Raw genomic sequence first — 23755 nt, forward strand, 5'->3', positions numbered from 1 at the left:
CGTATGAAGAGTAATTTTTTTTTAAATTAGCAGTATTGTGGCAGATATTCTAATACATAGAACCTGTTGAGGAACATAAGAGTACTTAGTGTTGATGACGAAAGTGGAGCGTAAACAAATATGACAGCTATTTCTGATGTCAGTTCAGCTATAATGCATATGCATTCTATTGTGTCATAATATAAATAAGAGACTTCCATTCTTCAACTTACAGGGTTTTTATTGTTCTGTCTTAGGCTTTGGCTCTTTTGTGGAGAAAACTGTGATGCCATATATAAGTACAACACCAGCCAAACTCAGAAATCCTTGTACAGGTGACCAGAACTGTACAAGTCCATTTAGCTATAAAAATGTGCTCAGCCTTACCAGTGAAGGAAATAAATTCAATGAACTTGTAGGTAAACAGCACATTTCTGGGAACTTAGATTCTCCTGAAGGTGGATTTGATGCAATAATGCAGGTTGCAGTTTGTGGGGTAAGTGTGTATTGGTTTTCTTTACTGCTTTATTAAATGTCTGATAACAGCCTTAGAGTTTTATGGTGGCTGACCACCCAACCAGGATGAGACAGACGAAATATTCTATAAGCAGCTGGCAGAAGTCTCAGTCACTAGCCCTTGTTCTTGTGGGGGACTTCAATTTACCAGATGTCTGCTGGAAATACAGCATGGCAGAGAGGGAACAGTCTAGGAGGTTTCTGGAGTGTGTGGAAGATAACTTCCTGACACAGCTGGTGAGTGAGCCAACTAGGGAAGGCACCTGGTTGGACCTGTTGTTTGTGAACAGAGAAGGCCTTGTGGGGGATGCATCGGTGGGAGGCTGACTTGGGCACAGCGATCATGAAATGATAGAGTTTTTGATTCTCAGAGAAGTAAGGAGGGGGGTTAGCAGAACTGCTACCTTGGCCTTCCAGAGGGCTGACTTTGGCCTGTTTAGGAGCCTGGTGGACAGAGTCCCTTGGGAGGCAGTCCTGAAAGACAAAGGAGTCCAGGAAGGCTGGACATTCTTCAAGAAGGAAGTCTTAAAGGCACAGGAGCAGACTGTCCCCAGGTGCTGGAAGACGAGCCAGTGGGCAAGAAGACCAGCCTGGCTGAACAGAGAGCTTTGGATGGAACTTGGGGGGGGTGGGGGGAAAGAGAGTTTATGACCTTTGGAAGAAGGGGCAGACCACTCAGGAGGACTACAAGGATGTTGTGAGGTTTTGCAGGGAGAAAATTAGAAGGGCCAAAGCCCAGCTAGAACTTAACCTGGTGACTGCTGTAAGACAACAAAAAATGTTTCTATAAATACATTAGCGACAAAAGGAGGGCTAAGGAGAATCTTCATCCTTTACTGGATCGGGGGGGGAAACATAGTGACAAAGGATGAGGAAAAGGCTGAGGTTCTTAATGCTTTCTTTGCCTCAGTCTTTAATAGTAAGACCAGTTGTTCTCCGGGTACCCAGCCACCTGACCTGGAAGATAGGGATGGGGAGCAGAATGAAGCCCCTGCAATCCAAGGGGAAATGGTGTAGCAGGTCACTAACCACTTAGACACCCACAAGTCTATGGAACTGGATGGGATCCACCCAAGGGTACTGAGGGAGCTGGCGGAAGTGCTCACCAAGCCACTTTTCATCATTTACCAGCAGTCCTGGCTAACCATGGAGGTCCCAGTGGACTAGAGGTTAGCAAATGTGATGCCCATCTTCAAGAAGAGCTGGAAGGTGGATCTGGGGAACTGCAGGCCTGTCAGCCTGACCTCAGTGCTGGGGAACATTATGGAGCAGATCATCTTGAGTGCAGACAGGTGGCATGTACAGGACAACCAGGCGATCAGACCCAGTCAGTATGGGTTTATGAAAGGCAGGTCCTCCTTGACTAACCTGATCTCCTTCTATGACAAGGTGACCTACTTGGTGGATGAGGGAAAGGCTGTGGATATAGTCTACCTAGACTTTAGTAAAGCCTTTGACACCGATTCCCACAGCATTCTCCTAGAGAAACTGGCTGCTCATGGCTTGGACAGGTGCAGTCTTTGGGTAAAAAAACTGGCTGGATGGCCAGACCCGAAGGGTTGTGGTGGATGGAGTTAAACACAGTTGGTGGCTGGTCACAAGTGGTGTTCCCCAGGGCTCAGCATGGGGACCGTTCTTGTTTAATATCTTTGTCAATGATCTGGATGAGGGGATGAAGTGCACCCTCAGCAAGTTTGCAGATGACACCAAGTTGGGTGGGTGTGTTGATCTGCTTCACAGTAGGAAGGCTCTGCAGAGGGATCTGGACAGGCTGGATCGATGGGCCGAGGCCAATTGTATGAGGTTCAACAAGGCCAAGTTCCGGGTCCTACACGTGGGTCACAACAACCCCATGCAATGCTACAGGCTTGGGGACGAGTGGCTGGAGAGCTGCCCAGCGGAAAAGGACCTAGGGGTGCTGGTTGACAGCCGTCTGAATATGAGCCAGCAGTGTGCCCAGGTGGCCAAGAAGGCCAATGGCATCCTGGCTTGCATCAGAAACAGTGTGGCCAGTGGGAGTAGGGAAGTGGTTGTCCCTTTGTACTCGGCTCTGGTGAGGCCGCACCTCAAATCCTGTGTTCAGTTTTGGGCCCCTCACTACAAGAAGGACATTGAGGTGCTGGAGCGTGTCCAGAGAGGGGCGATGAAGCTGGTGAGGGGTCTGGAGCACAAGTCTTATGAGGAGCGGCTGATGGAACTGGGGTTGTTCAGTCTGGAGAAGAGGAGGCTGAGGGGAGACCTTATGGCTCTCTACAATTGCCTGAAAGGAGGTTGTAGTGAGGTGGGTGCTGGTGTCTTCTCCCAAGTGGCAAGTGATAGGACAAGGGGAAATGGCCTCAAGTTGCACCAGGGGAGGTTTAGATTGGGTATTAGGAAAAAATTCTTCACTGAAAGGGTTGTTAGACATTGGAACAAGCTGCTCAGGGAGGTGGTTGACTCGCCATCCCTGGAGGTATTTAAAAGATGTGTGGGTGAGGTGCTTAGGGACATGGTTTAGTGGTGGACTTGGCAGTGTTAGGTTTACGGTTGGACTTGGTGATCTTTAATGTCTTTTCCAACCTAAATGATTCTGTGATTCTACTAGCTTCTCGGAAGTAGATGGAAACGTGATTTTTGTTTATTTTTGAAGATCTGCTTTAGATCACTGCATCCTTCTTTGACGTTTCCGTAGTCTGACAGACCATTCTATGCACCTGCACAACATGGACTCCCAAAAAAGTGATATCCAAGTCTATTGCTTTGTTACCATATTTTTGCTGTTCATCAATGGAGTCAGGACTTTATGAAACGATCTGGAGTCTTATTTTAAAAGTGCGGTGTTAATCATAAGCCTTCTAGTGTGTTTTGTTGTTTTTTATTTTTGGTGGTAACTGATATTCATGTGACACTTTTATATGGTCTTCTGTCCTTAAATTAACTAGGGCTTCAACTTGATGGAAGAATTAATAAAAAAAAAAAAGAAAGGGCAGCTTACAGAATTAGGCTCTGCAGTTGTGGGCCAGGATGCTCATGGGACAGTGAAAAAGGGCAGTCCTCTGGCAAGTGCTATGCTGGGTGCAAATCTAGTCCAGACTGGCAAAGCCTGATGATTCTTCACAGCCTAATGCCAGGCAAGCCATAGTCTTCCAATTCAAGATTGCAGCAGTGCTCTACACACTAACGTTGCCCTCTGTACTCGGGCTGTGTGGTGGTGACATAGAAGTGGAGTTGGCTTTAAAAGGCCAGTCTGGCATGCCCGATTTCTAAGATCCTATCACTCTTCAGATACTCTAGTGAGAACTGAACAGACCGAAGTACATCTCAAAAAGAATGTTTCTTGCCTTTGGTGAAAAACCTGCAGCAGATGTTTTGGAGCAGACATTTACTTACATGCAAGTTCTTTTAAGGTTTGAGTGAACAATATGATTTCCAGGGTGACACATATGCAGTAAGACTTCTCCTAAGTCTGCCTACTTTTTCATGCGTTTATCTCTCAAGTGTTGGTCCCCAATGCTATAAAATAAATCGGTGCAAAATACCAAAAATCCATTTGTTTGTTTCCCAAGGAACAAATTGGCTGGAGAAATGTTACACGACTATTAGTGTTTTCCACGGATGCTGGATTTCACTTTGCAGGAGATGGAAAACTTGGTGGAATTGTTTTACCAAATGATGGGAAATGTCATCTGGAAAATAATATGTACACAATGAGCCACTATTATGTAAGTCTTTACATCATCTTCTAGGCAACTTAATATTTTGTGATGCTTAAGCTCAAAAAAAACCCTCATTAGGTCATCTGATACAGTTTCAGGCTGCTACATCTTTTGAACTTTACCTGTTTACCTCTGTATTACATCAAGTGACTTTAGCTTAACTAAAGCAAATGTGCAAGAATTAATCCAGTCTTAATTGGAAAATTTCAAGAAATGGCAACTGTCACACTATGGTTTGTGTTGTTGAATTTTAGCCTTTTTAATAATTAGTAGTCCTGCATGTCCACTGGTGAACTGTGGTGGCTCTGTTCCATTATTTTATCGTTTTGCTGGTCTTTGTGTTCAAAAGTATTTTACTATTACAAAAAAAATACTATAGAAGAGAGAGTTCCTTGGCCAGTTTTTTTTTAAGACTGCTTGAAATTTTATAATACAAAGTTTATGGTAAAAGTATGCTTAACAACATTGCATTCATGGTTTACTGATGGGTAGATCAGACAAAAGGTGAAAAGAAAAACATCGACTGGATGGGGTAAATGCAGTAAGCTTTGCAAAGTTTGTGTGTTCATATATTCCTAAAGTTAAGTGAGTGTTGTTCAATGAAAACCTAAAATTAATTTAGTTTTATTTTATCTTTTCGTTATGAAACAGTGCAAAAGGTAGTTGGTTTCACTGAGATAAGTCATATGGAAAACTACCAGTGGTAACTTTCTGAGAACATTGAGATTAGGGATTTAACCTGGAGACTTTAAGTGGCAGGGAATATGATAATGTTATTGTGAAAAATCACATATTTTAGGGCATATGTGGAATCTTTTCAATGCGTGTTTGTTTTCAGAGGTTGTTTTGATTTAGAACTGTGACATAAGCTGGCTATTTAGAAGTCTTATGTATGTTTTTAAAGGTGATTTTTATTTATGATGTCAAAGTTTTTCTGATTGTTTTCTAGCAACGTGTCCCAAATTTGAATTGCACTTTATGCTTGATTTTTTAAATAGGATTATCCCTCTATTGCTCATCTGGTACAGAAGCTTAGTGAGAACAATATTCAGACAATCTTTGCTGTTACTGAAGAGTTTCAGGCAGTTTATAAGGTAAAGATAAATAACACATATTTTTGGTCTCTGTACTTTTACCCCTCAAGCACTAAGACTGACTCAGATTTGCTCTGTGAAGTCATGAAAATTGCTTGATTTGAAATTAAAGTAATTATGGAAGTAAGTGATCGTGGAAGGAATATTTTGCTACTTATGTTTTTATTATTAAGCCTTTTTTACTTGTTCAAATTGATACGGAGTGCGTGTGTAATTTCTAAGGAGAAAGTGCCCCTCTTCCTTGCCCCTCTTCATAGTTTATGGGTAGGAGGGAGTGGAGAACACACTTGCAATGCTAATTTTTATGAACATTTTTACGGCAAAATAGCTGAGGGGGGTGTGGAAACTGAATCAAGACATGCGCTTATGAAAGAACATATTTTGTCTTTTGTGGTCTATTTATATTCCTGATGTTTAAACTGCTGGGTGTGATTGTGAAATAGGAAATGACTGTGTAAAGGAGATGCATATTTTTCCTCATTTTAACCTAACAAGGTAGTGTTTAGGTTTTCTGTTTTTTTGTTGGTTTTTTTTAACTATATTCAAATTGTAAGTCTTTTCTTTGTCATTGGAAATAATCTTTTATCTGCCTATCTTTAATGCACTAGAAGTGTGGTTCTTTAATATCTTGAAGATACATTATTTGTGGTCAACTTGTACAAGAGGAGGTCTTAGTATTCTGTTACCAAATTTAACATGCAATGAAATGAAAATGCAAAGGAGAAGAAAAGGCTGGATATTTGTTTATATTAGTAGTGCTATGCATAAGGTCAAAAATTGTGAAGATCACTGGCAACACTGTAGCCTAGAAGTATTGATCTTGACTAGTTAATCCACTAAAGCATTATATCACCATACAGATATTTATAGTACGAATTATACTTTGTTTGTTAGTAAGACTATGATTTTCCTTTTACTTTTGTAAATATTGAAAGGAATTGAAAAATCTGATACCGAAATCAGCAGTGGGAACATTGTCTTCAAACTCCAGCAATGTGATTCAGCTGATCATTGATGCATACAATGTAAGTTCAGATTTTATTCCAGTTTTATATTAATTTTTCTTCCTTCTAAGTTATTATGAGTTTTTCAGGCAGATACTCCAAGGTGGATTTTATTTATTTCTACAAAATAGGAAGCGAGTATCCTAAATCATAAATACACTGCCATTGCAGTAAAACCACGTTAGTCGTTCAGACACTATGGCAATAAGAGGTTGGAAGATTGGAAACATACACTCTTAAAGCCACTTAACTTTTTCTTTGTAATGTTGTTTTATCATCCGTGTTTTCCCTTTTTAAAAAATAAAATCCATAGCCAAAAACTACACTGTTTCTTCAGCACCTTCAGTTCTTGCCTTACTTTCACATGGAAGAGAAAAGGGTCATTTTGCAACCTCTTGACCCCAAAGAAAATGTCTCCATCAACATCAGGGACTCCTGGGCTTGGCCCCAAAATACTTTTTTCATAGCTGTGTTGTGTAAATGAGCCCCATTTTTTCCTTTGGAGTACACGGGGCAAACAAGCACCTCCAACATCTGTGGAGACCTGCCCTGACCCTGTATAACAAGGTTCAGCCAAGAGAAGGGGTCACTGTGGCATGACTGTGGGCAGCACTGGGCTGGTGTTTCTTGGCGTGTTGGAGTTTATGTAATTCCAGTGTACCCATGGGATTGGTGCTTAGACTGTGCATAGTTGCATAATGTCTTTTTTTTCCCCAGCAAAATGCTTATGTGACTCAATTTGAAGTTAGTTAATAACTATTGGTTTAGTCCCTTTCTTCAGAGGTTATCCTGGAAAACAGTAAGCTACCAAAAGGAGTGACGATCAGTTATAAGTCTTTCTGCAAGAATGGAGTGAATGACACACAAGAAGATGGAAGGAAATGTTCTAACATTTCAATCGGAGATGAGGTAACTTACAGTATATGTGATGCTACTCAAATATAAAATTATTTAAAATGTCCAACACTCAGTAGGTTTTTTTTAATAGTACAGACAAAACTCCTTTTAGTAATGTGGCACTTCCTTTATACTTTTTACAGGTTAAATTTGAGATTAATGTAACAGCTAACGAATGTCCAAAGAAAGGACAAAATGAAACAATTAAAATTAAACCACTGGGATTCACTGAAGAAGTGGAAATTAATCTCCAGTTCATCTGTGAATGTCAGTGTCAAAGTGAAGGAGAACCTAATAGTCCAGCCTGCCATGAAGGAAACGGAACATTTGAATGTGGTGCATGCAGGTAAATAAATAGACATTTTATTTATTTTTGCAAAAGGGAAAGACAAGCAGAGCTTTGTTTTCTTAATTAGTGTTTATTTGGTTTTACTGATTTTTTTTTTTTTTTTAGTGAAGGAACAAGAATTACTGTTACAGACCTATTTCTTTTAGGATATTTTGACATGCTGTCTTATCTCTGCAAATAATCCATATGCTGAAATTCATAGTATTGATCATTAGATTGGCACTATTGTACAAGTCAAAGTTTGAATTTGGCCTTGAGTCAGTCCTTTAAATGGTATAGGTCTTACTGCTTTTCCTGTTTGTTTATTTAATTTCGGGGTCCGTGTAATATGGCAAAATTATGGATTTATGGAACAAAATGAATGGGATTAATCTGTGATATTTTTACAAGTATTCATACTGATCTAATTATATTCTTCTAATGTGAGGTCTGCTGATTTTGAGAAATACAAAGGCTTCCTAGTTTTTTGGTAGGAGCTCCCACCCAGATTGGCACCAATTGTTTCATAGCAAGGAAGAGTAAAAAGTCATAAAAGAACAACCTTTTATTTTGGATGACATCCCCAATCTCTTCTCCCTGCTTTATTTCAGACATTTCGGGGTCTTATTACAATGTTTCTTCTAATTGCATGCATATATATATATTCTGAAAGATTTAGAGAACTTTTTTGTACATATATGCCTTTGAAATGTCCATTACTGCCGATCACAGGGATTAGATTAGATGTGTATCCCTTATTACACATTTGAAAATTAAGTAAAATGGTACTGGATTTTCTAGAATTGCACACAATGAATGACACACAATGAAAGCAGAGCAAAATCTTAGAGTTTCAGTGGAGACTGGTTGAAGATCAACCTAGTAAGTCAAGGTTTTAGCCTTTTTTTGCCCTCCAAGAAATCTACAGCAAAAATGAAAACTTTTTTTTTCCTGGAAACACTTGAGATGAAAACAGGAAGAGCAGCATGAACTTAAGTGCTTCTCTAGGAGAACAAGATCCAGGACTTTGGAAACCAATATTGGTTCCTGCTCAATGAGCTGTAACTGAAATAAAATTTGTAAGTCTCATTCCTCATGGTTTAATACGTGACTATTATTAAAAATAAAGCAAAAGATACTTAGTTCAATCTTAGAGGACTTTTGGCATAGAACTGACTATCATCTGCCTGGTGAATTTGTTAGTGGTGGTTAATAGGGTGTTTGAAAGACTGAGTTACGGCCCCCTAAATGCTTAGTATTCTGTAAGTTGAGGAATAAGCCACTTTGGGCCATAAATACTGGATACATTGCTCCATTTTGCAGTCAGTTTTTGATGTTCCCTTTAAGTAAGGAAAGCAGATTTTTCCCATCATTGTGTAGAATGACATTAAACTTGGTATAGCTGACACTGGTGTCCCCATGGTTTCACACAAGGGAGAACAGACCTGTGAGTAAGAACAGCCTTTTGCTTTTGCAACACTAGCAGTTTCGTGATGGAAGCATTGTCTCTGATGCCCCACAACAGTTCGTCAATCACTGCTGGGAACAACAACAACCTCCGTTTGTTCCTGGATATTTTAACCTTGATAATTAGAAGTGCTGATCCCTGAAGATCTCAGATCAGCAGCTCTGAAGATTATCTACTGTCCTGCCTAATTGCTGTTCGTGGGAAATCTTTTCATTGAAAGAAGACAGCAGCTACAGTGAACAGTCACTGTCACTTAAAAATAAATATTGTTCTGTCACATGAGAGAGGGATTAATAGTGGTTATGTGGCAATTTAGTTAGAGGTGGTGACACATAGTTTGTTGCCTGAAATAAGTAGTCAGCATAGGAGCAACTTAGTCCAGTTTGCTCCAGCAGCTTCCGGAATGGCTATGTCGATGTCAGCTGGAAATCTTATTTGAAGTTTAACTTAGAATATCCCTTGAGAGAATAGTCACTTTTACTCCTGTTCTTTGTGCTATTTTTGCAGTCTTTTTATTGTATGACTTTTAAGTTTATATTTTCAGTTGTGTTTTTACCTTGCAGATGTAATGAAGGACGTATTGGAAGACTATGTGAATGTAGTACAGATGAAGTAAATAGTGAGGATATGGATGCTTACTGCAGGAGGGAGAACAGTACAGAAATATGTAGTAACAATGGAGAATGCATTTGCGGACAGTGTGTGTGCAAGAAAAGAGAAAACACCAATGAAGTGTATTCTGGCAAATATTGTGAATGTGATAACTTCAACTGTGATCGATCAAATGGTTTGATTTGTGGAGGTGAGAAACCACTTCAGAGCTCTCTGCAGGCAAAACTGGCCAGCAGTTTACAAGTCTGTCAACTCCACCCTGTAGAGTAGTGATACTTAGCTTATAGATCATAGCTACTTGATAACAGAGATGAGAATATCCACAGATGTAGTGGTTGAAAAAGTCTATTAATAAAACAGCTCTCTGATCATGAACGTATAGTGTGTTAATACACATTTCACTTTCCTTGCATCACAGCTCCAAGAAGGATGTACAGTGAACTTGACTTCTGCTGTTTATTACAGAATTACCCTCAGGTATTATAGTAAAGAATGCTGAGACAACTGGCCTGAGATTATAATCTTATATTGGCTCAGTGTAACCACTGCGTCAATAAAAAGAGATAATGACCTCAGTTTACTTGTAATAGTGAGTGCTTGACTCAGTGCTTGACAAGATACCAGTGAGATGCTGTCTTGAGACTATTCCGAAGCGTAAGTGAAGATTAGAATGTGCAAGATCCAGAAAAACATCTTAAGTGCTTGAAACAAGACTGATGGCAGTTAATTCCCAAAATCAAAAGCAATTTAGAAAATCCTCCAGCAGCCAGTGTCTAAATTATTTTGCGGCATATATTTTTGTCCTATAACTTCCCTAGGCTGCTTTGCATGTGGAAGTACCTGGTAGGAGTGTAACTACCACCTCAATTTTGACTGTGATACAAAAACAAAGCAGAGAAACCACTAAGCTTTAATTGAGTTATGAGAATACCTCCATCTGTCTGATTTGCTCAGAATACACCTATGGCTCACCAGCTCCACAAAGGGTAGGAGCAATGGTGGTGGTATTCCAAAATATACGGTGACAGATAAGTATTGACCTAAACACTTTATTCTCAACAGAGAAGGTGGGGTGTAGCTAAAGAGCTTTCCATTTCATCCAAATCGCCTTTCTGGAGATACAGTTATCTTGTTTCCTGTGTATGGAGTGTAAGGAGCATAAAGTTTGGTTGCGTGGATGAGGTCAGAAGTACAGCAGCTGAATGGTGGTGTTCTAGGGAGCCAAAGATACTTGATTTTTCTGTGTTGTGAAGTCTAAGTTAGTGCATTCCTCATCTTTTTGGGTGTTGCTTTATAAATTTACATAGTGATAGATACAAAGACAGTAGTGATCAATGGATCTATATACATATAAAATTGTGAACTGGAGCAGTGCTGTAGTGCTCTCCGCCCGGGAGATATGGCCATCACATTATACTGTTCTTGATCAGCTTTCCCTAGTCATGTTATTTTGTTTATGAAAGGAAATCCAAATGTAGGAGAATGGGAAAAGGGGAGAAATGCCTGTAAGTAGTTTTTCAAGGAGCTAAAAAACTTACTTTGTAGTTCTTTAATTCATTAGTGTCTTCATTATCTCTGCACAAGGGTTTTCTTTTCCCTGTATCTATCCTGAGATGGTGAATATTTATTTCTTACTGTCACAAATCTTATGTTTTATATTAGACTTCATTTCACTGAAATATCTTTTCAATGCACAGGAAACGGTATCTGCAAATGCAGAGTGTGCGAGTGTTTCCCTAACTTCACTGGCAGCGCGTGTGATTGTTCTTTGGATACTTTTCCATGTATGGCATCTAATGGGCAAATTTGCAACGGAAGAGGAACCTGCGAATGTGGGACCTGTAATTGTACAGATCCCAAATTCCAAGGCCCCACATGTGAAATGTGTCAGACTTGCCTCGGTGTCTGTGCAGAACACAAGTAAGTCCCTAGAAAACCAAGTCCAAGCTTCTATGCATTTGAGTCTGTGATATTTACATGTGCAGAATTTTTAAAATGAGGCTTTTGATACTGGGCTTTTGATGCCCTGGAATACAGGGACATCGTATCATATCATCCCTTTAGACAGTAAAAGTCGTTGGGTGAGAATCAATAATTACAAACAAAACATTATTAATACAGTATTTTGATTGCTTCCAGGTAGAGTAATTACTTCTTAAATTCTTCCCCTGCCATTTTTTGTTAGGCACAGAAATGTGTACACTATGTTAAATCAGTTTTAACCATTCAGATTGACTTGGGCAGGTTACAGCTTTCCCCTATTTCATGATTATTGACAGCCATCCAGAGCTGGCGGGAGCATAGGTCTATAATGTGACAGGCTGTGAAGTCCCATCATCTTGACCTTTTGAAAGTAATGTAACCAAAGTGTATGTATACTGTGCAATTTCCAGAGTAGTTAAAACCTCAGCTAAGCTTTTTGCTTAAAACTTATTCTGAAACGCTATTGAAAAAGTCAAACTATCTTGACAGTCAAAAAATAAACCTAGATTTGTGGGGGCCAATGAAATTTGCATCCCTGCCTTTGGAAATCCAGGTTTTTGGAAACCAAGCATTTTCTGCACGGAAACTTTGAAATAAGTTTGATTAGTGGCTGGGCTGATGCCTGGCTTTGTGCAGCTGACTTTAAGGTTTTCTCTCAGCACAGTCTTTTTACTATAAAAATCCTGCTCAGTCTGCTTTTTTCAGTGAGTTATTCAGAGTGATATCCTACTGTAAAGACTGTCAATCAGTTTGTTCTTTTTAACCCGTCTGTCTCGCACATACTGTTTCACTGTAAATATTCTGTTCCTACACTGCCTTCTCTGAGAGTATTCGTTTTCCAGGTAGAGGTGTTGAAAAAGTTTTAGCCTTATTTCCTTTTAGAGATTTAAGTAATTTTTTTTTTCCTGTCCTTGAAGCTTGTGGGTCACTCAGGGAAGGAGGAATTTATTAAAGGGGGCTTTTGTTAATCAGAAGGTACATAAACATTCTGGCTGGTAAAAAGCTGTGTCTTGCTTTATTTTTTTCCTGGCCTTTATGGCGAAAGGGTTGGCGTTGGTGGGATTTCTTTTCACATTTCCTCCTTTACGTTTCTTTAGATTAAATGCTAGAAATCTTCCATGAACATATTAAAAAGCATTGTTTCTGATTTGTACTTCCACAGGGACTGTGTTCAATGTAGAGCTTTCGATAAGGGAGAAAAGAAGGAAACATGTTCTCAGGAATGTATGCATTTCAACATGACACGGGTAGAAAGTAGAGACAAGTTGCCGCAGCCCGGACAGCCCGATCCATTGTCTCATTGCAAAGAAAAGGATGTTGATGACTGCTGGTTTTACTTCACATATTCTGTCAACTCAAATGGTGAAGCCAATGTCCACGTGGTAGAGACCCCAGGTATGAACGTGATATTGCCTGCTCTCCCTTCATCTTTGTTGTTAATTCATGCAGTTGTTGTGTACTACAAAGTAGCTCTGGTTGATTTGTGTGAGTTAGATGCATTCGGAAATAGGTACCTATTCCCTGAGTGAGAGTTTTGGATGTCTGGAACTTGAGTGGCTTTAGAAAAACAGAAGTCTCTCTAGATCTAGGGGTTGGGTTTTTTTTCCAAACCTTTAGGCTAACAGAAACAGGTTTTGTTTTTAAAAAAACAAAAAGTCAATCAGATACGTATATTTGTTAAAGCAGCTCATGTTTCCACTTGACATACTTTGCAGGCGTGTTTTACCTGTTGTGTAGCAAGTCCTAGATATCTGAATTTTGATAATTTTTTTTGATTGGGCTTGTGCTACAGGTTAGAAACAATGGTGTCTGTGGGGTTTTCTTGCTTTTTTCTTTTCCCTTTCTTTATAATATGGGACCAGTCTTACACAAAAAAACAACACAAAGTTGTGTACTGTGCTGCAAACTGCTTAAATTATTTCATGCTGGGAGCCTTTGCTTTTACTTAACTGAGGTACCTTCAAGAATAGATCTGAAAAGCCTTTTGCTTGGTTAATCCTTAATAGTCAACCGTTCTTGATTTTGTTCAATCTTTTGATACAAAAAAGAGAGAACAATTCTATAGCTTGATCGGTAATTTACCATTTATTTACCAAGAGTATTGTAGTCTGAATCACTGCATGTTGCATCTAACAGTGTGCATCAGCAGTGTGTGGTCTCCTGATTTTTATAAGCCTGATACAAAATACAAACCTTACTTGTGTATTGAAAGGTTTAGTGCTGTATTCTACTCAAGGAATTTTCCAAATTGATCATTTGGGTGATCATCACTTGATACAGAGCAGTGGTTAGTGGCTCTTAGAAATAAATACCACCTCAATTCAGAATGTTTTAAGTTCTCTAAAAATGTAGTCCAAAGTATAGAGGAGGACCTTCAGCCCTGTGGTGACTTGTCCTAAAAGAAGACATGCCCTACACTTTTGGAGTTTGACTTTTTCTTCATGGATAGACTTCTGTTGCCTTAGTTAAGAGCTGAATCAAGCCTTCATGCACCAGGAGGCACCTTAATTTTGTGCCATACAAGTGCTGAAGGAACAAGCTCTGTTCAGTAGAGCTGTATTTGGTGGAGCAGACACTTGTCGCTTACTGGTTCCCAAGGAATTCCTGCTGTGTCCCTTTCCACTTCCCTTGCTCCTACAGAGGCAGCTACCAAGATTAGGAGTCTGCAGTTTGGAGGGAAGCAGTATTCCTATTGACAGCACAGGAGTTGCATTTATTTGCTCCTGACTCCTCCAGTCTGTGCATTGAGCTCTGCAAAAGCCCTTGTTCAGTTTGTGATTATTGAGGATTTTATATTAATAGAAGAGTTGGGTTTTGTTTTGGAGGATTATTATTTCCTATGTCAGTCGCCTTAAATAATTTTGCATCTGTATTACTCTTTTCAAACACCTAATTCACTTATTTTTAAAGTACATGATATTTTTAATCGAAGATGATGTGCCTTTTTTTATGAAAAATTTATTTCAGCAGAAGGCAATTCCCAAGCTGAGGAAATACCCTAAAAAAAAAAAAAAAAAAAATCTGTCTCAGAAGCAAAGCTATTACTTTTCTCTATATATCAGCTATTAGCAATAGCAGCCAACTGAGGTAAAATGAGGAACACCCTTTTTCTGTAACACTGTTGATAGAGTGTGTGGGGACTGTTTTGCTAATCTGCGTTTGTAGTCTACCTGGTTTATCCCTCCAGCACCACCTTTGACTTGGAGCTCTTGCATGTTTAAAATACAATTGCTAGTTATTTTACTCTAATACTCTAGATGAACAGCTTAAGGGGTTAGCAGTGTGTAACAACATGAATTGTTCTATTGCTAAGATTAAACACAAATTAGTAGGATAAAAATAAGCTGGAATGTTACAGGATGTACACGTTCTAAAACTTCCATTTTTTGAAAGGAAAATAGTATTGGCATATCTCTGATATTCAAAATACTGGCTTCAATACAAAATAAAATTTTAAAAGCAACTGGATATGCATTACCTTTACCATTTTGTAAAATCATGCTTCCCTTGCTTTGTTCCCTAGAATGCCCCAGCGGCCCTGACATCATTCCCATTGTAGCTGGTGTGGTTGCTGGAATTGTTCTTATTGGACTTGCATTATTATTGATTTGGAAGCTACTAATGATCATTCATGACAGAAGAGAATTTGCTAAATTTGAAAAGGAGAAGATGAATGCCAAGTGGGATACGGTAAGTCAAGAGGCTTTTATCTGTATAAAAGCTACAGTAGGTGAGGAAGAAATAGAAGGTTTTTGTTCACTTGCCTTAAATGTTTCAGATTGTATTTCTGCCTTTTGGCCTATGGAGGAGTAGAAATATTCTTATTTTAAGCCAACGTTAAAACATGTTGTGTTACCACTAGCAGGGAAAAAAAAACCCACCAAAAAACCCCACCTTCTTTGAGAAGTACCTCTTGGGTTAGAAAAACGATAGTACCTTCGGCTGAAAGAAAATTTCAGAGAGAAAATGTGATGGTGACAGAGTAGTTCAGCTTTGCAGTTCTACCACACTTTACAACATATTATTAAGATGTTTATTAGAAGATGAGACGTATAAAATGAAGAAGAAAATTTTATGCTTATGACAGATCTTGTAAATACTCCTACAGGTTTAGTTGGGAGATTTCAATAACTGGTCATAAAATCATGGCTGGTATTGGTTTGTTGAAATCTTCCCAACCCATTGTCAACGGAAAAGTATGCAAGAAAAACAAGCCTATGGCCTTATAGGCTTACATAGGCTATAGGGTCACTGCCTCTGGGAAATTTTAGGAATCTGCTAATCAAAAACCCTTTGCTACATTTCTGTAGAAATCAACACCCATGTATGCTTGATGAGAGAATAATTTTAAAAAGTGTCCTAGGAAATAGTTTGTTTTTATTTAAGAAAATTAATTAATTCTACGCTGGAAAAATAATTACTAACGCTTTTCTTTGCGTACAGCATGATTTTTTCGGTGATAGTTGAGAATGTTACATTTCTTTTTTTCCTGTTGAATTTTTCGACATTGACCGTTTCTTTTACTTCAGCAAGAAAATCCAATATACAAGAGCCCTATTAACAATTTCAAGAATCCAAACTATGGACGTAAAGCTGGTCTCTAAGTCTCAGTTTGTATCTTCTTTCATTTTCTTGCTTTTTTTTTTCCCTTTGCATGTAGCTTCAAACTCACTGTGTGTCACAGTCAGTTAATCACAGTTTGAGTCTTGCTCAGTTTATCTACTGCTGCTTTGATTCTGGGGTTTTAAGGAATGCAGCTTGAAAATTTTTAACTTGTTTTGACAGCAAGATTGCTTGCTTACTAATACCACCATTACTGGCTTAAACTATTTTACAAGTGATTTGGGGGTGGGGGTGGTGTAAATATGTGGCTATATAATAGAACAGCTGTTAGAATTGAAGAAGCTCTTTGGATTGTGGAGAGACACAGCATTCAAGGGAGGGTTTTTCTTCTATTTCCTCAAATCAGCAGTCAGTTTGCTTAAAGTTGATAGGTTTGCAAAACTAGCTTAGATACTCCTCAGATATCCCAGCCTATAAATATAACTGTTTTTATTGGAATAACTCTGGGAACATTCACAGTAGCCTTACAGATTTTTTTTTTTTTTTCCACTGCTTTGGCTTATTAACCTAGTATAGAACTAGCCTGTATTTAAAGCGTGAAATGCATATACTCTACTGACTTGATAATTAAACATGCATCTTATTTTTTCCATCCCTGTTTCTATTGAAACTGGCAATATCACAGTCCTTGTAGCCCAGCCAGCCAGCTTAACGGGCCTCCACAAAAAAAGCATTCGTAAGAGAGGAGGAAAGGTTCTTGTCCCCTCCAGATGCATTTTCCCCCAGTTTCTTAGTCCCTCCAAAACTCTGCCTGAACACCTCATGTCTGCTTGGAAATGCTGACTTCATAAACAGCAGTATCCAGAAGAGCAAGTCAGTAAACCAGAAGTGATAGATACCTTCTGTAGACTTTAAGGTTGTACTTTTTTGAATGCTTTAGGTGTTCTCTTCCTTCCCTGGGATCCCCAGCTGCTGGGGAAGGAGTGAGAAAGAGAGAAAGAGATGGGGAATAGATGTCAGAAAAGCATTGAGAGAGAAGTATAGAGATCAGATTAGAGGGAGGGGAATGAAGAAGTCAGGAAGGCAGCACATCACTTTAAATATCCAAGGGCTTTTTTCAGGAACTAGTGGAAAGGAGGGATCTGTATCTCTAATTTTATTCTGTCTCCATTTTTCAGTGTTGCACTCAAACATTTTTGTAAAGGGAAAAATGAGGGGAGAAAGCAGGAATTAAGAGTCCTTAAGCTCTTATCTGTCCTCACTGTGACAACGATTTCAGATACTTTGTCTAGCATTCTGAGCCCTTCCTTGATGAAATGTACTTTCCTTTTCTCTTTGCAATCATTTCACTTCGCAGTGTGTCCAAAATTGATTGTAAAAATGTTCATTTTGCTTGCCACACCGACCACATGTACCTCCTTTCCATTTTTCTTCTCAGAGGTGGTTATTCTGGGGAGGAAATGGAGTTCTTGTTCTTTTCTAACATTTCACATAATCCATCTGGTTAAGTCTCTGTTACCTTCTCTTCTGCTATTCACTTAATTGTGTACTTTCTGTTGCATGTAGAACAAGTGTCTAACAAACCATACGGTGTGTAACTTCCATTCTGTGCTCTCGTTCTCTGCCCCATGACTCTTTCAGGATCTAATGTCCTCAGTGCTGCCATTTCTCCTCAAAACGTACTTCTTGCAGAAAGCTTTCTTCTTGTGTAAATGAAGGGATTGACTTCTGGCCTTTTGTTTCACTCATTGTGAAGATTAAAAGTATGAAAGAGTGTGGTTTTTTTAAACATGATGGTTTTTTGGTATTCATAGAAATATCAGAACTTTGGGGAGAGAGGGAGGTGGGTTTAGCTTTATTGGCCACCGAAAAGGAGGAGATCAGTGTTGGCAGAATAGGTGACTCACAGGAAGTAAAAGAAGAAAATCCTTCTTTTCCTTATAACTAAGATTTTCTGGGGTTTTTAGATTGTTGAAGTAACCTTTCATTTAAGTGAAGAAAGAGTTGTCTTGTATCGCTAAGGCAAGAAAGTCACCTGAAATCCCATTTCAAGAAAATTACACTGCAGTAGGTTCCCTCCAGGTATACACGTATACAATAAAATAAACTGTGTAAAGTTTGTGTGACCCTTCCCCCTCTTCCACAGTGGTCATACACACATGTGGCTTGGTTACTGCAGTGAGTAAACTGCAGCACTGCAAAGCTTTTCATGGACCAGGTGCCCAAATATTTCACCAGTCCTGGTCCATGATGCTGTGAATGACTTGGCACCACAGTATCCTTGCAGTTGATGCTTAAGCCAGCTAGGGTGAATGGAGTTCAATTTGCCCTTGGCCTGCAGCATAGCTCCTTGTCTTAGTGTTCTTTCACCGCTGTCAGGCCGTGCTGTCTTCACTGCCTGTCTGGTTGAGATTTGTGCTGTTGAAAGAGTATTTACGTAATAGCAGGCTCGCTGCTTTCCTCTAGTCATCCAGTCGTGGTAGATGACGCCCTCTGTCGTCTGTGCTGCCCTTAACCTTGGCCTTTGCTTCATCCTCTGATGCAATTGCCGTATTTACAGGTTGACAGATGACTCGTTTTATATTACTGTTAAATAATGGTGGATATTAATGAGAGCTGAAAATAGTAAGAACCAGCTTTTGATCAATGTATGAGGATGAGTTTAAATATTCTAGAGTGCAGTTTCTTGCAGTGACTTTGGACTTAAACCCACTATAAAGGTAATTTAAGTAGCTGTTGAAACAGTAAGTCCGTGGAGAAAAAAGGAGTAAGAAGGTTAATCAAACATCCTATATAATAGGTTCATCTTTATGCAACACTAGACTGAACTGTTACCCTCTGAACAGCCCAGTCTAGTTGAAAATGAATACTTTTGCAACAACATAGCTCTTTATTCTCTGCTGAAGGTACTTTTTTTTAAATACCTCCATCTTTCTTTTAATGTATTTCACTCGATCTTGTATATAGTTATTGTTTGTTAATTTTTATTTTGGTTTAAGTGTGTGTGGTGTTTTCATTTATAGGGTTATGTGGTGAAAGTGTTTTCCCTAACTTTGCATGCTTAAACCAGTGTATTCTCTGCAGTGGCATAAAGAAAATAGATTTATTTAAAAACAGTGGTATTTGTCCAAGACAGCAAGTTTGGAATACCATGTTTTAGTGGCCAGTTAAAAATCTGAAATGCTGCTAATCTCTGAAAGTCTGTACCATGTGCCAGCTGTGAGGGGCCCTAAGCGAGGTGAGAGTTGCATTGGACTAGTGGACACTTATTTACTACTTCCATGTTAGTTTTAATGATAAGCTATCTGTAGGAGACCTCGCCACACCAGGGCTGAGACACGGTGATCGAGTATGACTGGGAAGGCCAGGGCTGTTGCTGCCTGTCTAACAGAAGATAGCAGGAAAGGACTTGCAAATCCATCAGGCGCTTATGTTGGGGTTATAGGCAGCAGAGCCTCAAGAGCCAGTTAGCTGATCAAAGGAAAGGTTGTGTTAAGCTGAATAGTTCTCTGTGTGTTGACTAAATCTCCATTATTTGTAATGGGAACTGAGACACTCAACTGACACAGGGAGACACCTACTTAAGTGCCTTATTCAGTGACCTAAATCCCACGCTGTGCTTCTGAGAGTTCTTGGGATCTTAAAATGCAAGTACGAGGGAAGACAGTACAGCGTTTCAATGTCTTTGTAAGTAGGACTTATGCTAAATAAAGAGCATGTAAATGTAAAATTCTGATTTCTCTTGAAAAAGCATTATAGTAAAATATTTACAGTATTACTATGCAAATTGCATTTTGAACCTGATTCCAAATTCAAATTAATTGTATGCACAGCACCCTGTGAATTTCCAAGTTCTATTCCTAACCTTTGGACCGATTCCTACGCTGTCTGATAGAAGTTACCTGTCTCTTACAAAGCAGAAAATGTAAACATATACCTCCCTGTATGTGCTGGGGGTGGGTAGTCTGTGTTGTAAAATGTTGAGGTTTACAAACACAGTCTAACAAGTATCATATAATGTCTTGCTGTTGAAAAGCTGGGCAAATCTTATAGTCTGCATATGATCCAGCTTATTAAGCTTACCCACTTTCTCTGCATGATAAACTTTACTGATCTATATTTATATTTTTAAGAATTCTCCATTAAAACTTGTCTAGGAAACAAACAACATACATTGCCAAGAACTTTGAGGCATAATGAAATACTTAAGTTACAGATTAAATCCCTCATCCCTGGATGTTTTTCCAGTTTCATTTACATCATGCTATTGCAAAGCTTTTTATTAAAAATATTGGGGGGGTGTGTAATTTTGCATTGATTGATTTTTCTGGCTGAGAACTAACCACAACACTGTATTTCCATGATTTAAAAAAAAAAAAAAAAAATAAAAAAATAAAAAAAATCTTTACTCCCCATTCCTTTCCAAACCAGTAGCTGATATACTTTTAATCAGGACAGGGTTGGCCTGGGAACTGTAAGAAGGGTCTTTTGCTGTTACAATGTATTTGTGAAGTATTGCCAGCACTGGACACCTAGTTCCTCCTTCACCTCAAGCCAGAGGACATTGACTCAGATCTTGAGAAGAGTGAACGGAGAATCTTGACTTCTATTGTCCAGCAATGCAGGTTATTGCTGGACTTGAGAGGCTAGGATGAAGTCTCAGGTCCAGGTGGGATTGGATGTGCCTCATTGCTCTTTGCATGTAGAGAAGCTGGCTTTAAGGAGAAACACCCTTTTTCTGGGAGAGGAACCATGACAGAAAGGCAGTACACCAGCTAAATGGTCTTCCTTAGCAGCAGCTGCTGCTGTTGGGGTAGACCGGTTACTTGCCCCATACCATGTCTTGCAGATAGATGGCAACAAACTTCCCAGGGATTGTGATACGACAATTTCACACCAAGTTGGTTTCTTGCTTGCCTTGTCACCTTTTGGCACATCCTGTGGTATTCCCAGCTGATTTTCCAGGCTTATGACCCTGAAAAATCAGACACTCCTGGTGTTTGTGTGTCTAGGGGGAGGATTACCTTTAATTGACTGTAGGAAAAATAGTTTTAACCTGCAATATTTTAAACACCATATAATTCAATAGAGTAGAATTGAATTAATGTGGTTATATAGGCCATCTCACATTGCAGGGAACTTCCGAGGAAGAGAGATTCCTTTACTGCTGATGAAGGCCAGATACGGTTCTGGCCAGAACTGCACTCAGGCTGACATCTGCACTGTGCTGAATTATCTCGGGAATTACTTGTGTATGCACAGAAGAGCTTTATGCTCGTAAACAACATCTATTTAGGTTGAGGTTCAGGTTGTGGTAAGAGCACAGTACTGCAGATCCAGGCTGTATCAGTAGAGTCCCAGTGGTAGCCCTTTCTTCTACTAAGGTTTATCTATTAATATTGAGTTCAAGCTGTTCATCTTAAGTATGCAAAGATGCCATAAATGGAGTAAGATTTACCGAGATAAAAGGAAACCTGGGAACAAAGGAAGCTTAAAATAAGGTTAATTTAGAGGTTTTCAAATCTCTGCAAGAGAGATGTAAGCGGTTGTTCTGTAGGCATTTCTCATGTCATTAGAAATAATGTTTTTATTACAGCATTTGCACCAGTACAGAAGTTTCTTAGTTTTAACTGTGCATTCTGTGCATACGGGGGTTAAGGGACCTGCAGGAATAAAATGAGAATGACAAGTACTGAATGTTCAATATATGTTGAATGTGTATTCTCAAAATAGTACAAGCCTTTCCACTTCGTTTCTAGAATTAAATTATGATACAAGATAAGCTATTTAAATGTTTTTTGTAGCAAAATGTGGTCTGTGGTCAGTCATGGTTTCAATGAATGTTGTTTACAATTCTGTTCTTTTTTAAAAAACATCATGGGCTGCAGACCCCTGAGTTGATGGCTCAGCTCTGAGGTGACCCTGTGAGGTTCAGCAGCTTTGAAGGAAATCTGTGGTGTAAACGGAACAGGACTGTGCCCTAACCCTTTGCTTTATTAGCTGAGCATGCCTTTGTTCAAGTTGCTAGAGGGAAAAGTAGTTTGACTTAAGCTGTTTGTGTGTACAAACAAAACATTAATGGGTAATTCCTTAAGCTGATTTCTTAGGCTGATTTTTACACTTCTTGCAAACACAGTGCTTTTTTCATCTCTTTAAATGTTAATATAAATATTTTTCTTTTTCTAGGGTGAAAATCCTATTTACAAGAGTGCAGTGACAACTGTGGTCAATCCTAAATATGAGGGAAAATGAACACTGCTTGTATAACTTCACAACACTGTATGCAGCATAGCAACTTTTGTAGTCACAGTAAGGTAGATTTAGGGCAAACTGCAGTGATTTTACTAATTCATTACATATAGGTTTGTTTTCCTGTGCAGGTTTTTGAAAATGTACCATATGTAATTTTTTATTTTTATTTTTTTTGCAAATAAAAGTAATCAGTGCCAGGGGTCTGACAAAAAAAAAAACTTGAGACTGTGTAGCCTAGTCACTAAGGTCACATGGTGCCTTTTTGGCCTTTTCCACTCCCGTGCTGTGAATCCAGGTCTCCTGCAGGGTGCGATACTGCAGTGGCACGACTGGGAGGGAAATGGTTGAAGCAATCAGCATGAGGGCTCTGCCTAGCCATTTAGTATTAAACTTTTTAGCTTTACAGGGAAATCAGGGCTTGAGTTTGCAGATATAATTAAACTCTTGTAGCATGGAGCTGGTGGTTAATTGGTCTTCTACTTGCTAGACATATGATTAAGTATATGGTAAGTTGAGTAAGTGGGAAGTGAGCAGTGTAAAAGACTGAAAAGTGTGTGCATACTTATTTTTAATTTTTAAGTTGCTTGTTGCCAGGTTATGGTTAAAAGAAAAGTGTCTGAGAAGAATGTTAAGAAGGAAAAAATAGCTTTAAAACACGTGCCATTACTGAAAAAGTTGCTGACTGGTAACTTGCTTAGTTTTTCTTTTGTAAATTCAAGCCCTGGGTGGCAGTATCATAAAGTACCTTACCAAGACATCCTCAAAACACATAAGGGCCTTACGTCATACTGTGTCTCTATTCTGTAACGTTTCCTTGGTTTAAAGCCTGGTGCTTTGTCACCCTTCTAATCTGTTTAACGTATTTGGTTGCGATTCTTTTTGTAATATTTTTGTATCAACACAAAGCTTTTTTTTTTGCTTTTTTTTTGGGCAGTCTTAGCTGTAAATTTGCCTTTACCCTGTAGCTAAGATTGCGTAGTTTGTCATGTGACATGAGTCACACATCATTCTTGACATGTGCCATGTATATTTGCCTTTGACCATTCAAACCGCATCATAGTCATATTCTTGTTTTAAGTGCCTTTTTATTTTAACAGATGTTCACTTTTTACAGTGCTATTACTGAAGTTATTTATTAAATAAAAGTATCTTAAAATACTTAAATCTCGTCTCTTTGTCTTGTAGAAGTTGATACCATTCAAAAAACCTGAGAACTGTGTCTATTTGGGCAAGAGGTAATAGACATTGTAATAATACCAAATATGTCCTTTAGATGAAATCTGAGGCAAGTTAAGCAGAAGTGATCTTAAGTAGCAAACATTAGCTGTGGTATAAAATGCACAAAGGCCAGGGTGCAGCACAGC

General features: G+C 39.0%; 1 protein-coding gene across 3 annotated transcripts in view; it reads left to right on the forward strand.

The window, feature by feature from the left end:
- The window catches only part of ITGB1 (integrin subunit beta 1), a 48464-nt gene extending 24915 nt beyond the window's left edge, over positions 1-23549 (forward strand). For 2 of the 3 annotated variants that reach the window (XM_059819062.1, XM_059819064.1), the window contains 12 exons: positions 237-475; positions 4041-4196; positions 5189-5284; positions 6220-6309; positions 7057-7197; positions 7329-7531; positions 9545-9783; positions 11291-11513; positions 12739-12971; positions 15100-15266; positions 16106-16186; positions 22326-22365. In XM_059819062.1, the coding sequence (XP_059675045.1) occupies positions 237-475; positions 4041-4196; positions 5189-5284; positions 6220-6309; positions 7057-7197; positions 7329-7531; positions 9545-9783; positions 11291-11513; positions 12739-12971; positions 15100-15266; positions 16106-16180 (1862 nt within the window). In that variant the 3' untranslated portion in view covers positions 16181-16186; positions 22326-22365. Of the gene's footprint in view, positions 1-236; positions 476-4040; positions 4197-5188; positions 5285-6219; positions 6310-7056; positions 7198-7328; positions 7532-9544; positions 9784-11290; positions 11514-12738; positions 12972-15099; positions 15267-16105; positions 16187-22325 lie in introns of all 3 variants that reach the window. The other variant, XM_059819063.1, reaches the window with a different exon arrangement.
- Positions 23550-23755: the final 206 nt, after the last annotated feature.

This window comes from Gavia stellata, chromosome 6 (assembly GCF_030936135.1).
Source record: "Gavia stellata isolate bGavSte3 chromosome 6, bGavSte3.hap2, whole genome shotgun sequence".
Taxonomy (NCBI): Eukaryota; Metazoa; Chordata; class Aves; order Gaviiformes; family Gaviidae; genus Gavia; species Gavia stellata.